Source organism: Trachemys scripta, chromosome 1, assembly GCF_013100865.1.
Source record: "Trachemys scripta elegans isolate TJP31775 chromosome 1, CAS_Tse_1.0, whole genome shotgun sequence".
Classification (NCBI taxonomy): domain Eukaryota; kingdom Metazoa; phylum Chordata; order Testudines; family Emydidae; genus Trachemys; species Trachemys scripta.
In genome coordinates this window covers 231,643,405-231,657,776 of record NC_048298.1, presented here as the reverse complement: position 1 = coordinate 231,657,776, position 14,372 = coordinate 231,643,405, and the positions used below count along the sequence as shown (strand labels likewise).

Below are 14,372 nucleotides of genomic sequence, written 5' to 3'. Positions count from 1 at the left end.
AAAGTGGTCATGACCCTGTTTTAATGGGGTCACCAGGGCTTACTTTGACTTGCTGTGGCCAGGGGCCAAAGCCCAAGCCCAAGTACTTCAGCCCTGGGCAGCAGGGCTCACGTTACAGACCCCCTGCCTGGGGCTGAAGCCCTTGGGCTTTGGCCCCCACAGCCTGAGGAGTGTTGGGGCTTGCTTGAGCAGGCTCAGGCTTCAGTCCCTCCTCCTGGGGTCCTGTAGTAATTTTTGTTGTCAGAAGAGGGTTGCGGTGCAATGAAGTTTTAGAACCCCTGATTTAGGCATTCATATTTCAGTGGTCATCAGGATTACCAATGTAAAATAATACCAGGCAGGATTTACAGTAGTAGTGCTTGGTTTTCAAAATCCCTTCTTCAAAACTATTTAAAATGACAATGAGGCATGCATGCCTATCCCACTCCATTTTCTGAACAAAAATTAGTGAAGATCTGCCTCATCTGCTGTTTCTGCCTATAGACTCCCAGGTTTGTGCCCTTCAGCTGGGGAAACTCCAGCAAGTTACTGTTTTGGGTTTTTTTTGTTTGAACTTCTGATGCCGGTGGATTTCACAAAAGCAGAAGAGACTTAGATTGTAAGCTATTTGGGGCAACTTTTTGATCTGCTTATATAGCACCTCGCACAGTGGGGCCCTAGTCCTTGAGTAGGGTCTCCTAGGCATTACAGGAATACAAATAATAAATAATGTGTGTGAGTGTTGAGAAACAATCCTAGCCCTAAGCCATTTGGGTCATGTTCAGCCAGTCCCTGACATTTCTCATACTTTAGAGGATTAAGTAATAAGTAAGATGTTGATTCTGCAAACATTTACACAGGTACATATCTTTAAGCATGTGAATAGTTCCACTGATTTAAAAGTTAAGTAGGTACTTAGGGCCTGAGCCTGCAAATTCTTAAGCCAGGAGGTCTGCACAGTTGGGATCCAGAAAACATTTGGAATCCCTTTGCTTCCCCCCACCCCCTTTTTTGACTTGTTAATATGAAAATGACTAGGCTCAATATGGATATATAACATGAACATTATTTATCTATGGATGTTGTTACAGAGTGACTTTAAAATGGGAAGGAAGTTGCAGATAGCTCATATCTGAATTGATGCAAATATATGCCAAAAATGTGCAATGCACTGTGTGTGAGTGCCAGAGGATGGTGGCAGGTACGGTATGCTAATACCCTGGCACGTTTAGGAATGTTGACCAGGGTTGATTTGTGATGCCGAGAGACAGCTGTGTGTGCTTCTGAACATCTCTCACCAGGGAGCAGCAGTACAGTATTTAACATAAAATAGGACCTTGCCTTCTCCGAGGGGCAAAAAAGGGAGGCCTGTCCCGGAATGTGCAGGCAGGAGTGCTGGAACAATATGTATAATGGGGGTGCTCAGAGCCATTGAACCAAACTATAAACCCTATATATGATGGAAAGCACTTCAAGCCAGGGGGTGTAACAGCACCCCCAATTCCAACACTTATGTGTGCACAGGCCCATCTCTCTGAGGGAGAATAGGAGAACCCTGCTTCTTCTTCGAGTGATTGTTTACATCCATTACACATTAGGTGTGCGCGGGCCGTGTGCACGGACGTCGGAAACTTTCTCCCTCAGCGGCTCCCATCGGGCCGGCAGGGCCCCCCCTTCCCGCCAGAGCGGCGCCCCGCTCTAGCGTATATATATCCCTGCATGCCCGACCCCCCCTCAGTTCCTTCTTACCGTACCTGCCCTTCGGCCTGGCAACGGCCCCACGAGTGTTCACAAAATGCATGTCAATGGTGGCAGCTTTTCTTCGGAAGAGACGGATGCGCGTGTACCCGTACTTGGACGACTGGCTCCTCGCGGGCAGGTCGGAGGCCAAGGTCCGCTCCCACATGACGCTGGCTCTACAGGTGTTCTGCAAGCTCGGCCTACTGGTCAATGTGCCCAAGCCTCACTGATCCCCACGCAGAGACTGGACTTCATAGGAGCAGTCCTGGATTCGGTGGTGGCGCGGGCAAGTCTTCCAGTGTCACGGTTCTTGGCCATTCAAAGGGTCGTAGGCTCTGTCCAACAATTTCCCACGACTACAGCCAGATGCTGCATGCAACTCTTGGGGCACATGGCGGCCTGCACACATGTAGTCAGACATGCTGGCCTAAGACTCAGGCCATTACAGTTGTGGCTGGCCCAAACGTATCGCCCCAACAGAGACCCTTTAGACCTGATGGTGACAATCCCGGCTTGGGTGTTGAACTCCCTCCGCTGGTGGCTCAATCAGCAGCAGGTTTGCGAGGGGGTCCCCTTCACTGCCCCGCAACCCATTCTGACGTTAGTAACAGATGCGTCGGACCTGGGTTGGGGGGCGCACCTGGGGGACCTGCGGACCCAGGACTTATGGTCCAGGGAAGAAAAGTTGCTTCACATCAATCTGAAGGAGCTAAGGGCGGTTCGCCTCGCCTGTCAGACCTTTCACGCCACCATAGAAGGCCACAGTGTGTCAGTTCTGACGGACAACACTACAGCCATGTTCTACATAAACAAGCAGGGCGGGTCCCAATCCTCTCCCCTCTGTCACGAGGTGCTCCGCCTATGGGACTTCTGTATAGCCCATTCAGTCCACCTAATCGCAACGTATCTCCCAGGGGTCCAAAACGGGTTAGCAGACCGCCTCGGCCGGTCCTACCACATGCACGAATGGGCGTTGAGACGGGACGTCCTGCATTCGATCTTCCAGAGGTGGGGGTTTCCCCTGGTGGATCTCTTCGCCACCAAGGACAACAGCCAATGCCCTCAGTTTTGTTCTTACCAGAACCTCAGCCCGGACTTGTTGGCAGATGCCTTCGCGATTCCGTGGGGCAGGAGCCTGAGGTATGCCTTCCCTCCATTCCTGCTCATCCACAAGGTCCTCCTCAAGACCCTCAGGGACAAGGCGGCAGTCATTCTCATCGCCCCGGCGTGGCCACGCCAGCATTGGTTCACGACCCTGCTGGAACTGTCCGTAACCGCCCCGATTGCCCTCCCCCTCCATCGCGACCTCATCACACAGGACCGGGGTCGCCTACTCCACCCGAACCTACCGTTGCTACATCTCATGGCGTGGTATCTCTCTGGCTAAACGATACGGAGCACAGGTGCTCTCACCAGGTCCAGCGAATTCTCCTTGGTAGTAGGAAGCCCCCCACAAGAGCGACCTACCTTGCCAAATGGAGGAGGTTCTCCCACTGGTGTGAGCCTCATCACATGCAGCCTCTGCGGGCCTCGGTCCCGTCAATTCTGGACTACTTGCTGGACCTCAAACGTCAAGGGCTTGCCCCCGCCTCAATTAAAGTGCATCTGGCTGCCATATCGGCGTTCCATCCTGGGGAGTTGGGAGTTTCGGTGTTCTCCAACACCACAGTAGCCCGATTCCTCAAGGGACTGGAAAGGGTGTTTCCCTATTCACGCCCGCCGGTCCCTGTGTGGAATCTCAACCTGGTCCTAACTAAACTCATGGGGCCACCCTTTGAACCCCTAGCCTCTTGCTCCCTCATGCATCTCTCATGGAAGGTAGCATTTCTCGTGGCCATCACATCGGCCAGGAGGGTATCGGAACTGAGAGCCCTCACTTCGGAACCTCCTTATACAGTTTTTCATAAGGATAAGGTGCAACTGAGGCCACACCCTAAATTCCTTTCAAAGGTGGTCACGCATTTTCACATGGGCCAAGACATTTGTCTACCGGTGTTCTTCCCTAAGCCCCATACGGACCCAAGCCACCGCAGCCTGCATTCCCTCGATGTCCGTAGGGCCTTGGCATTTTATCTAGAGCGGACCAGGCCATTCCGCAAATCAACTCAACTGTTTATTGCCATTGCGGAGCGAACGAGAGGCCAGCCTATCTCGACACAACGCTTGTCAGCATGGATTGTGCTTTGCATACGCATGTGCTATGAGCTCGCCAACGTACCAGCCCCGGAGATCCGGGCTCACTCGACTAGGGCCCAAGCATCCTCGGCGGCTTTCTTGGCGCAGGTTCCACTCCAGGAAATCTGTAAAGCGGCCACCTGGTCGTCGGTGCATGCATTCACAGCCCACTACGCGATCCATCATCAGACTAGGGAGGACGCGGTGGTCGGCAGGGCTGTGCTTCAATCGATTGTTCCTTGACTCCTACCCTCCTCCAATGGTAAGCTTGTGAGTCACCTAATGTGTAATGGACGTGAACAATCACTCGAAGAAGAAAAAAACGGTTATTTACCTTCTGTAACTATTGTTCTTCGAGATGTGTTGTTCACGTCCATTACACTTCCCACCCTCCTTCCCCTCTGTCGGAGTCACCGGCAAAACCAAGGGAGGGTCGGGCCTGCAGGGATATATATACCCTAGAGCGGGGCGCCGCTCTGGCGGGAAGGGGGGACCCTGCCGGCCCGACGGGAGCCGCTGAGGGAAAAAGTTTCTGACGTCCGTGCACGCGGCGCGCGCACACCTAATGTGTAATGGACGTGAACAACACATCTCGAAAAACAACAGTTACAGAAGGTAAGTAACTGTTTTTTCCTGGCAGTTGGGATGGGGGGAGGAGCAACCAGCAGCCCCTGCCTTCAGCAGCCATGGGGAGGATCGCTGGATGAGTGTGGAGCCAGGGGATACTGATTTCACTCTCAGCAGGATTTAAGGGAAAGGGAGAATCAGTGCCGGTGTGAGCCCACTGGGGGCCTTAAGCAGGGATATCCCCCCCCCAACACATACTAATCATTAATAGGGGCTCCCCTGAGTTCCTCAGGCCCCGAAACAATTGCTTAGTCCGCTTATGTCTAGCGGGGGGGAAGCAGGGCCGAGGGGAATCAGTGCCTCCCAGGACAGCGGCGGGGTCTTTCTCCTCTCCGCAACGGGGTGTCCGGGTTCTCCTCTCTCCCGGCCCGGCTCTGAGCGCCTGAAGTGCGGCGTCCCGCGTGGGGGAGGCGCTGCGGGGCCGGGCTAGGCGGGGAGTCTCCTGGCGCCGCAGCGCGAATCCCGGCCGCGGTGTCCCCGGGGAGGGAGCGGCGGCTCCGCGTCCAGGCTCCTCCCCCGCGGCCGGGCCGGGCCGCGCCGCGATGCGAGCGGGCCGGAGGGAGGCGGCGGCACGATGTGGCTGCGGCCCGAGGAGGTGCTGCTGAAGAACGCGCTCAAGCTCTGGGTCACCCAGAAGAGCAGCGGCTACTTCGTCCTCCAGCGGCGGCGCGGACACGGGGACGGCGGGGGCCGCTTCACCGGTACCGCCCGGCCGGGGCTGGGGAGGGAGCCGCCCAGGTGGGGCCCGCCGGGCCATTGCCCCCCGGAGCCGCGGGCCCCGCCGGGCTGGGGAAGGAGGGGAAGCGGGAGCGCCCCGCACGCCCTGTGCCTGGCACCGCAGCGGGCGGCGGCCCCGGGTTCAGGAATCAGCTGGTTCCGGTCGGGACAGCGGAGCGCCTGCTGCTGCCCGGGGGAGCCCGGAGCAGGCTCTTTGTTCCGTGTCCTGGCGGGCTCTGATGGAGGCTGGTGCTGGGTTCAGCGCGGAGACGGGGCCGGGGGTGTCTGTGGCTGCGGAGCGGGTCACTGCCGAGGGTCCAGCTGCGGCGGGTTCCTGCTCGCCGGGGGCTCCGGGGTCTGCTTGTGGCCATGGGGGTGGCCCTTCCAGAGTCACCAGTGCTGGGGTGGTTTGTTCTGGCGGCTCGATAAGATACTTGGTAAAATGCTCCTTCCGGGCTGCTGGAAAATCTCTCCCTTTAAGGTGAGAAAAAGATGTTGAGGATTGTTGTGGGTAAAACACTAAAAAACCATGGGCTGTTTGTTCAGCTGCAGCCGGAAAGCAAACAGAATCCTATTGTCCGGCTGCTTCGGTACAAAACAAAAGCGTGTCCCGCTTTATAAAGTACTTGTTAAACTCCGTAAGAAATAATGCGTGCAGTGCTGATCACCCTGCCGTAAGAATTTGAGTTATTGCCTTGCAGGGAGTGTTGCCTTTGTCTTCTATGAATGTTAGCAGGTTTAAATAATCCAGACGACAAGGAGAGGGTAAGGAATTCTTAAAGGTAACCAAAAACACTAAGTTAGTGCATAGACTCCATTCTAATGGACAGTGTAGAAAAACTAAGAAAAATAGAAGTTTTCAGAATAGGTGGATTAATCTGGAATGAAAGGAGAGAGATGCTGGTGAGAAGAGTGAGCCCAAACAAACAAACAAACAAACTCACTCCCATACTGTTCTTATACAAGCATTGAGTGAAAAACACATACAATTATGGTGGTTTAAATTTCCTTCATGCATGTGTTGCAATATATTAAGTGCTGGATGATCTGTATTTCCTTTGTTAAAATAAAGGATTGATTCTTCAGAGTTCTTTGACTCTGACCAAGTCTCTTGAAACTTGGTAAGTTCAACATCAATTCAAGGGGAGCTGTACTAGTGTAACTACCCAGGTTAAAAGAACGAGAAGTACTTGTGGCACCTTAGAGACTAACACATTTATTTGGGCATAAGCTTTCATGGGATAAAACCCACTTCATCCACTGCATGCATCCGAGGTTAGTGAAAATTACAAATGCTTCACAGTTTTCTTATGGAATTGACATCAAACCTCCTCCTCTTTTTGCTGATACAAACTAACACAGATACCACTCTGTACCCAGGTTAGTGATTGAAACAAAAGGGGTATATTAGCATTTGTCTTAAAATTTCACTTCTTTGAGCTACCACAAATGCAGCTTTTTAGTACAGACTGGCCGCAATCATTTTAATGACCATGTTGTCAAATTCTGCTTTAAGCAGGTCTAGCCATTATGGTGGTTATTTGCTGCTTCATATACACACGAAAAGCAGCAGTGATAATACAGATGGATGAAGAAAAGCAATTGCCCAGAGCTATCCTTTGGGATTTCTAAAAATGAAAGGGGTAGAGCCACTCAAGATTGATTCTATCCACCCCTGCTGGGAACTGCACAAACAAATCACAAAAAACCTTGCAGTCAGTAATATCAAAGATAGATCTGAGGAAAATCACCTTGAGTGGTGTGGCTCGGACGTGATTAACTAATGAAACAAGAGGAGCTTCACAAATTCAGAACTAAAATTGATTGAGACGGGCCAAGAAAATGATTTGGTGGCAGTTATCTGCATGTACTTTCTTAATGCTCATAGGATTTCTGTCATCCTATCAAATATACATGGTGAAAAATTAGATTTAGTAGTGCATTTGCAACTTCATATTTCCATTAAATAGCTTCCAACCTACATTTGCATTTTTACTTCATTTGACTGTACAAAATGTTTATTTAGCACCTTAGTTGTGCATGGTACTTTTAGAAAATATGAAAACAATGGATCATATTCCGCTCTAAATTGCGACAGTGTAAATCTGGAGTAATTTCAGTGGGATCTGTGAGTTATACCAGGTTAACTCTAGAGTAATTGAACAGAATTTGGTCCAAAGTCCTTGCTCTGAGAAGTTTACAATCCAGATTAGACCAAAACATGAAGAATATGATAATACATCATGTTGGGGATGGAGAAAGACAGCGGCAAGCAAAAAGAGGAAGGAATTCTGCTCTTCAATTAGTCTGACTTCTGAAGAAAGAAGATTGTAGTCTATATCTTAATTTTTTTAAATTCAGATTTCTTATGATGGATTGTAATTTAAAGAAAGCTGAGCTATTTAAATCTCTCAAACTTTTTTTATTCCTTAATAGACACTTTTAAAGGCTACTGTGTTTATTTGATGTACCAAAGGTAGAATTGTTCTATGATTCTTGTCCGTATGTGGCATTGTCTTCTGTTATCTCCATTTTATTTGGAGTCTGTGTCTTTCCTGGCTATGTAGGCATTCACTGTTTGTCACCACGAATGCTTAATTCTGATTCAGTAGACCGAGGTTGTCATGTTACAATTGTGTAACTTTCATGAAATCCTGGCCCAGTTGAAGTCAAGGGGATAGGATCAAGATTTAACCCCTAGGGCAGGGGTCTCAAACTCAATTTACCTTAGGGCCTCTAATCCTCCCAGCGGGCCAATAATGTCATTCATGCCAGCCAGAACCCACCTCCCACCTGCCTAAGGCTCTGGGAGGGAGTTTGGGTCAGGGAGGAGGTCTGGGGTAGGGGATTGGGGTGCCAGGTGCAGGCTCTGGGAGGGAGTTTGGATGGGGGAGGGGGTCTGGGGTGCAGGCTCTTGGCTGAGGTAGGGAGTGGGGGTGTAGGAGGAGGGAGTGGGGTTGCAGGCTCTGGGACGGAAGAGGGGGGTGGGGTTCAGGCTATAGGAGGGAGTTTGGGAGTTAGAGGGGGTGGGATGCGGGCTCTGGGAGGGGGTCAGGGGTGTGGTGCTTACCTGGGGCTCCAAGGCAGAGCACTGCTGCCCCCAGGCACCACCCCCGCAGCTTCCCATTGGCCGCAGGGGCGGTCGGGATGGGGGCAGTGCACAGAGGCACAGCCCAGCTCCGCCCTGGGGCCGCAGAGAGGGGCCGGCAGCCACATGGAGCGAGCACACAGGAAGCCGCTCAGCTCTGCTGCGATGCTGGTGGTGAATGGGGGCTGTTTTAAATTGCCCGGGGAAAGGGGGGGTAGGCGCCCTGGGGCAGTAGGCAGGGCCAAGGGAGAGACCCGGCCCCAAAATTGCTGGAGCCCCTAGGGCCACATTGGGGAGGTTCTTGGGCCACAGATGGCCCGTGGGCGGGGATTTTAAGACCCCTGCCCTAGGGTTTATATTATGTTTTCCCCTTCCTCCTTGTGTGGAACATATCATTCCTTGATTGCAGGGATGATAGAGATTAATTTTCAGATCTAAAAATAGCTTCTACAGCTGTTAGTTTTAGGACCAGGTTGATCATGTTGCTGAAATCACAAATGTGAAGTTTCTACTTCTGAGCTTTCCATGGCAGACACCCGCAAGTTTAAAATAAAAAATTGATGTTTGTTGTCTAGCTAAGTTCCTGGTGCATCCTATTGGCTGAATGCAGAAGCTAAATCTGCAGTGTATACAATCTTTTTATATAAGGCTAGCATAAATCTGTTTTGGCTGACTAACTGAAAACACCCTTTCTCTTTCTATCCTCTTAATTTCCTCCATTTTAAGAAAATTAATCATATTTCTTTAATCAGCTTTTGTTTGTATTGTAGAAGGGCCTAGAGGTTAGGTGCGTCTTACAAATGGAAAACAATACATAGAAAAAATTAAGTGCACTTTATGATGAACATAAGCAAAATGTTACAATTCTCTTTTACTTGGAACAGTCAAAAATTAGCATGATGGTGGGAAACAAAGTGAAAGAAAATAGTTAAAACCAGTGTGAAACTTTCAGTGTAAAAAAACTTAAAAAAAAAAGTTTGTTCAGTGATGGGAAAAATGGCTTGAAATTTCTAGGACTTTTAAATAGACTCTAAAAATAGATTAAAGAAATGTCACCCACATGGGAAGAGATTACACTACTTATTTTTTATAGCAGGTGTCTGAGTCAGGAGTTTTGGGTTTTGTTTCCGGCTCCATCATTAACTTAGTGAAAACTGAGTGCTTACCTCACAAGGTTTGATAGGTGGTATGCTTCCAGATGAAAGATTCAATAAAAATGCAAAGTACTATTATTAGTAGAGCCATCTTTGACTTTAAAATTATACAACAGTTCACTGCCCTAACTTTGATAAATCATGGAGGTTGTTTTTTAAAGGAGGGATCAGATGTCACTTAATACATTTTAATGTGCACAAAGGCATGTAAGCCACCGTGATAGTATATGATGTTTTCACTGTGCCTGTGCGTGAACAACTGCTTTTGGGTCCATTCTTTATTTACTTACTCACTCTTCTTTCCAACCCATTTCACTCTTCTTTCCAGGTTAATCTATCCAGAAAGTACAAATAAACCTAGCACAGCACAGCAGAAGAATATATTTTGTTTAGATATATTCTTTTTTCATCCCCAAAGAATTGAACTATAGGGTAGACATATGTCACATGAAAGCACTAGTCTTTCATGTCTGTTTTTGTCATTAGGGTAGTGTATTTGTATTGAACTTTGAACAGGTGTGTACATAAGAGAAACATATAACCTCTACGGTCACTTAATCTTCTGCATACTAGCAAAGTTCACTGATACAAGTTGGGGTTGCAGGTGGTGTGGAAAACTGGCCTACTTTCATACAAGAGAAGGTGAGAGGAGATCTCTTAATCTGCTGATCACCCACTTTGTGTAATTTGTTTTCTAGACTTGCTAGGGACCTGATACAGCAAAGCAGTTAACCAAATGCTTAACCCTGAGCATGTGAGTAGTCCCCTTGACTTCAGTGGAACTACTCACATGCTTAAGTGCTTTGCTGGATCAGGATATAGGCAGGAAATCTGAAATGTATTCTGGAAAGCGCGTGTTTCAGGATGAAATTATCCACAAATTAACTTTAATCAAGATGTAATTCAGTAGCTCTGGCTGATTCTGGGGTTGTATATAAATATAACTGAAGAAATCCTTTTGTAGTAGATCGCTTTACGTTGTTGCTCTGGAAAAGGTGGGAGCTGGTTGAACTTGAACTTAATAACTAAGATATGTGCTGGTATTTTTCTGTAGTCTCTGTGAAGAATCTATGGTTTCCTTAGGTCAGAGGTGGGCAAACTACGGCCCGGCCCTCGAGCTGCTGCTGGGGAGCAGGATCGGGGGCTTGCCCCGCTCTGCACGTGCCGTGGCTCCCGGAAGCAGCGGCATGTCCCTTCTTCGGCTCCTATGCATAGGGGCAGCCAGGGTGCTCCACACGCTGTCCCCACCCCAATTACCGGCTCTGCAGCTCCCGCAGCCAAGGGGGGACATGCCACTGCTTCCAGGAGCTGCTTGAGATAAGCGCCGCCTGGAGCCTGCACCCCGACCTCCTCCCGCGCCCCATCCCCCTGCTCCAGCCCTGATCCCCCTCCTGCCCTCTGAACCCCTTGGTCCCAGCCTGGAGCACCCTCCTACACCCCAAACTCTGCACCCCCAGCTGGAACCCTCCCCGCACCCCAACCCACAGCCCCAGCCCAGAGTTCCCCCACCCTGAACTCCTCATTTCTGGCCCCACCCCAGAGCCCACACCCCCAGCCGGAGTCCTCAACCCCTCCTGCACCCAACCCCCAATTTCGTGAGCATTCGTGGCCCGCCATACAATTTCCATACCCAAATGTGGCCCTCAGGCCAAAAAGTTTGTGCAGCCCTGCCTTAGGTAAATGGTAATCTCTGGTTGTCCATAAGAAGTATAATCAAGAGTAGTGTCAAATCCGTCTCATTTATAGTAATATAATGTCAGAGTGCCTTCGTCGCACAGCCTGAGGCTGTGGCACTACTGTCATTTTCATGAGAGGATGTTGGAAGTTTCAGCTCACTCCTCATTTGATTGGATTAGTACTGTGTATTCTGTTCAAAGCAAAAGAACATTTCCTGTAATTTTAATGTCTTGTTTAACTTTTTGTATTTTAAGATTTGGAATGTTGGATTAATAACATTCAATGCAAAGCTATTGATTATTTTCCCACTCCTTCCCCAATAGCTAACTAGTTGCAAATTTTGTTTATGCAGTATTACATAGTCTTACATATTACTTGTGTCCAACAGAATTCTAAGTGGTTTTTTTTATGTCCTCTAAATATTTGTAGGGTTGTTTTTATAACCCAGGGAAGAAAAATTGTATACCAGAGGTTTACACTTATGGACACAACTTACCGTATATACTCGTTCATAAACCGATTTTTTTTTTTTAGTAAAAAAGGGAAGCACCAGAGAAGGGGGTCGGCTGATGAATGGGTATAGAGAGGGAGAGGTGGGACACAGTCCCTCCCCCCAACAGAGGGAGCAAGGAGAGGCAGCACAGCCAGCAGAGACAGAAGGGAAGAGGCGGGGCCAGAGTCTCTCCGCTTCTGGCCGCGCTGCTCTCCCCTCAGCCTCGGAAGCAGCTGCAGCCGTGCCGCTCGGTCCCACCCCACAGAGCAGGCTGTGGCCACGCCGCCCGGCCTGCCGGAGCACACTGCAGCCGTGCCGCCGGCCCAGCCCGCTGGAACATGCTGCAGCCCCGCTGCCCGGTCTGGCCCGCTGGAGCAGGCTGTGGCCGCGCTGCCCAGCCTGCCGGAGCAGCTCCAGCCAGGCCAGAGACATCCTCCCCTGGCCCTCCCCAGATAACATGGGAAGGGATGGTATGGGGAGAGTGTAGGGGTCCTGAGCTAGGGGTGAGGTCATGTGGGGGGTGGTCATAGGGGTTACTCCCCTGACTCCCAGCTTCTCCGCTCCAAAAAATTTCCCCACCAGTTGCTGTCGCGGCCTGTCAGGGTAAGCAGCTGGTGCGCCGGGACACTTTGTTTACTTAGGTTTACCTCCATGCCTGCAGACGCTCGAGGTAAACAAACCATCTCGGCCCACCAGTGGCTTATCCTGATGGTCCAGGAGCCAAAGGTTGCTGACCCCTGAATTATAGGGTTGGCTTATGAACGGGTCATAAAAATTTTCCATTTTTACTTATACATCTGGGGGGGGGGGGGGTGTCGGCTTATAAACGAACCAGTTTATGATCGAGTACATATGGTAATCTGTTCCATTTGCTTTTTCCCTTTCAAATGCAGCATTCTTCTTTCAGCTGAAAAATTATGATTGTATATTAGTAAAATGCAGCAATAAAATTAGATTATTTATTCATATTTTACATGTAAATATAACTTTTTAATAGGTTTATTCACTTAGTTTTCCATTTTCTTGTAAATTCTGGGGTAGGGGTAGTGAATAGTATGCTCAGAAATGCTGTGTGATGATGTTCAGCCCCTGAACTTCCATGGTGCGTTGAGTTGTGTTCAGCTCTGCTGAGAATGACTCAGTATAAGCTAAATATGACAATAAGAAGCCCCACAGAAAAAGTGACTTTTTTCTAGTAAGAGCAGGTTTGGTCAGATTCTCACCTATTGACTTGTTAAGTTGATGGATGGCCTTTTTGTATTAAAAATTTATTCCTAGTGTAGGATTGTGTGTGTGTGTACAATAGATGGTGTTCTTATAGGTTCATTTAAGACTACGTAAGCTCTCCAATAATAACAGAGTCAGAGTACAGTACAGTAACTGGTTACAATTCAGTTTTCCTCTGACTTTGTTACAACACAGTTCCAGTTTGTTGCATAAATGTGACCTTAACTGTGTTCCCTAAACGGGAATATAAAGCATAACCAAGACTTTAGCTCAGTTGGAAACATGAGTGTAGTCTATTTACTCTACAAACTAGGAACAGTGTCATAAGCAAATCCTTTCAGTCCAATTGTATAGATAGGGCATTAGTGTTCTTCATAATTCTAGTTAAGCACAGTTAGACTACAAAGCAAATCTGACAGGTTCTAGCCCAAATTTACTATAATACAAATAGAAGTTGATGTATGTTACCTCAGAACACATGTTTTATAAAGTCCTGAAATATGAAATAACAAACTAATACTTCTTTAAGAATGTTTCTCCCCATCTGCCTTGTCTTAAGGTGATATGGCCCAGTAGTCTACAGAGCAATTAGTTCAATAGCGTAAGGTAAAAATGATATGGGAAAGTTCATTCAGAGTGCATTTGATTATTTTTATATAGTATTTTTCAACCAGTCAGCAAAGGGGAAAAGATGTCCAGAATCAAAACCTAAGGAAGGCAGGGGTAGGCGTGAGGGGGTTGAGGAGTTGTCAGAAAGTTCTGAAGGTGGTGAGCCTGCTGCTGCCACCTTGACTCCCAGCTCCTGTAGTGCAGGCGAGTCTCTTGGCTCTCATACCTGAATTATACTGAATGGCTGTCTCGGCTAGGAGAGAAGCTCAGAGAGAGTTGCACCCCAGTGTAGGAGGAAGTAGACTATACACTGATGAAATTGTTCAGTTATAGATGGCTTTACTGGGTAAAAAATCATGGAGGATTGTGAGAAGCTGCAAAAGTGTGGAAATGCATTAAGGAATTTGGCAGTATCATTGAAGGTGACATTTAATTCTAAGTGTAAAGCAACACTGGTAAAAATAATCAGTATTTCTTATATACTGATAGTCTCTGCATGCTCCTTTAGGAAAGTAGACTTGGGGGAGGTCTACACTTAAAACACTGCATCAGCACGGCACAGCTGTGCTGTTGTAGCACTTAAGTGAGGATGCTCCTATGCTGACGGGGAGCTTCTCCTGTCGGTGTAGTTAATCCACCTCCCTGAGAGGTGGTATCTATGTCGACGGGAGAAGCTCTCCTATTGACACAATGCTGTCTACAAGGTGGGCTAGGTCGATATAACTAAGTTGCTCAGGGTTGTGGATTTTTCAGACCCTTGAGCAACGTAGTTACACTAATATTGGTCTGTAGTGTAGATCTGGCCTCAGAAGCTGTAGAAAATAGATTTTGATCAATTCATAGCAATAGTTAAAGTGAATAAGATATTAGGGTGCATTTAAAAAAA

General features: G+C 48.5%; 1 protein-coding gene across 5 annotated transcripts in view; it reads left to right on the top strand.

Annotated features, from left to right (window-relative positions):
* Nucleotides 1-5,032: 5,032 nt before the first annotated feature.
* The window catches only part of TBC1D8 (TBC1 domain family member 8), an 81,847-nt gene continuing 72,507 nt past the window's right edge, over nt 5,033-14,372 (top strand). For 2 of the 5 annotated variants that reach the window (XM_034757985.1, XM_034757983.1), the window contains exon 1: nt 5,034-5,222. In XM_034757985.1, coding sequence (XP_034613876.1) covers nt 5,096-5,222 — 127 coding nt within the window. In that variant the 5' untranslated portion in view covers nt 5,034-5,095. Of the gene's footprint in view, nt 5,223-10,077; nt 10,123-14,372 lie in introns of those variants that run through there. The other 3 variants (XM_034757986.1, XM_034757988.1, XM_034757987.1) reach the window with 3 other exon arrangements.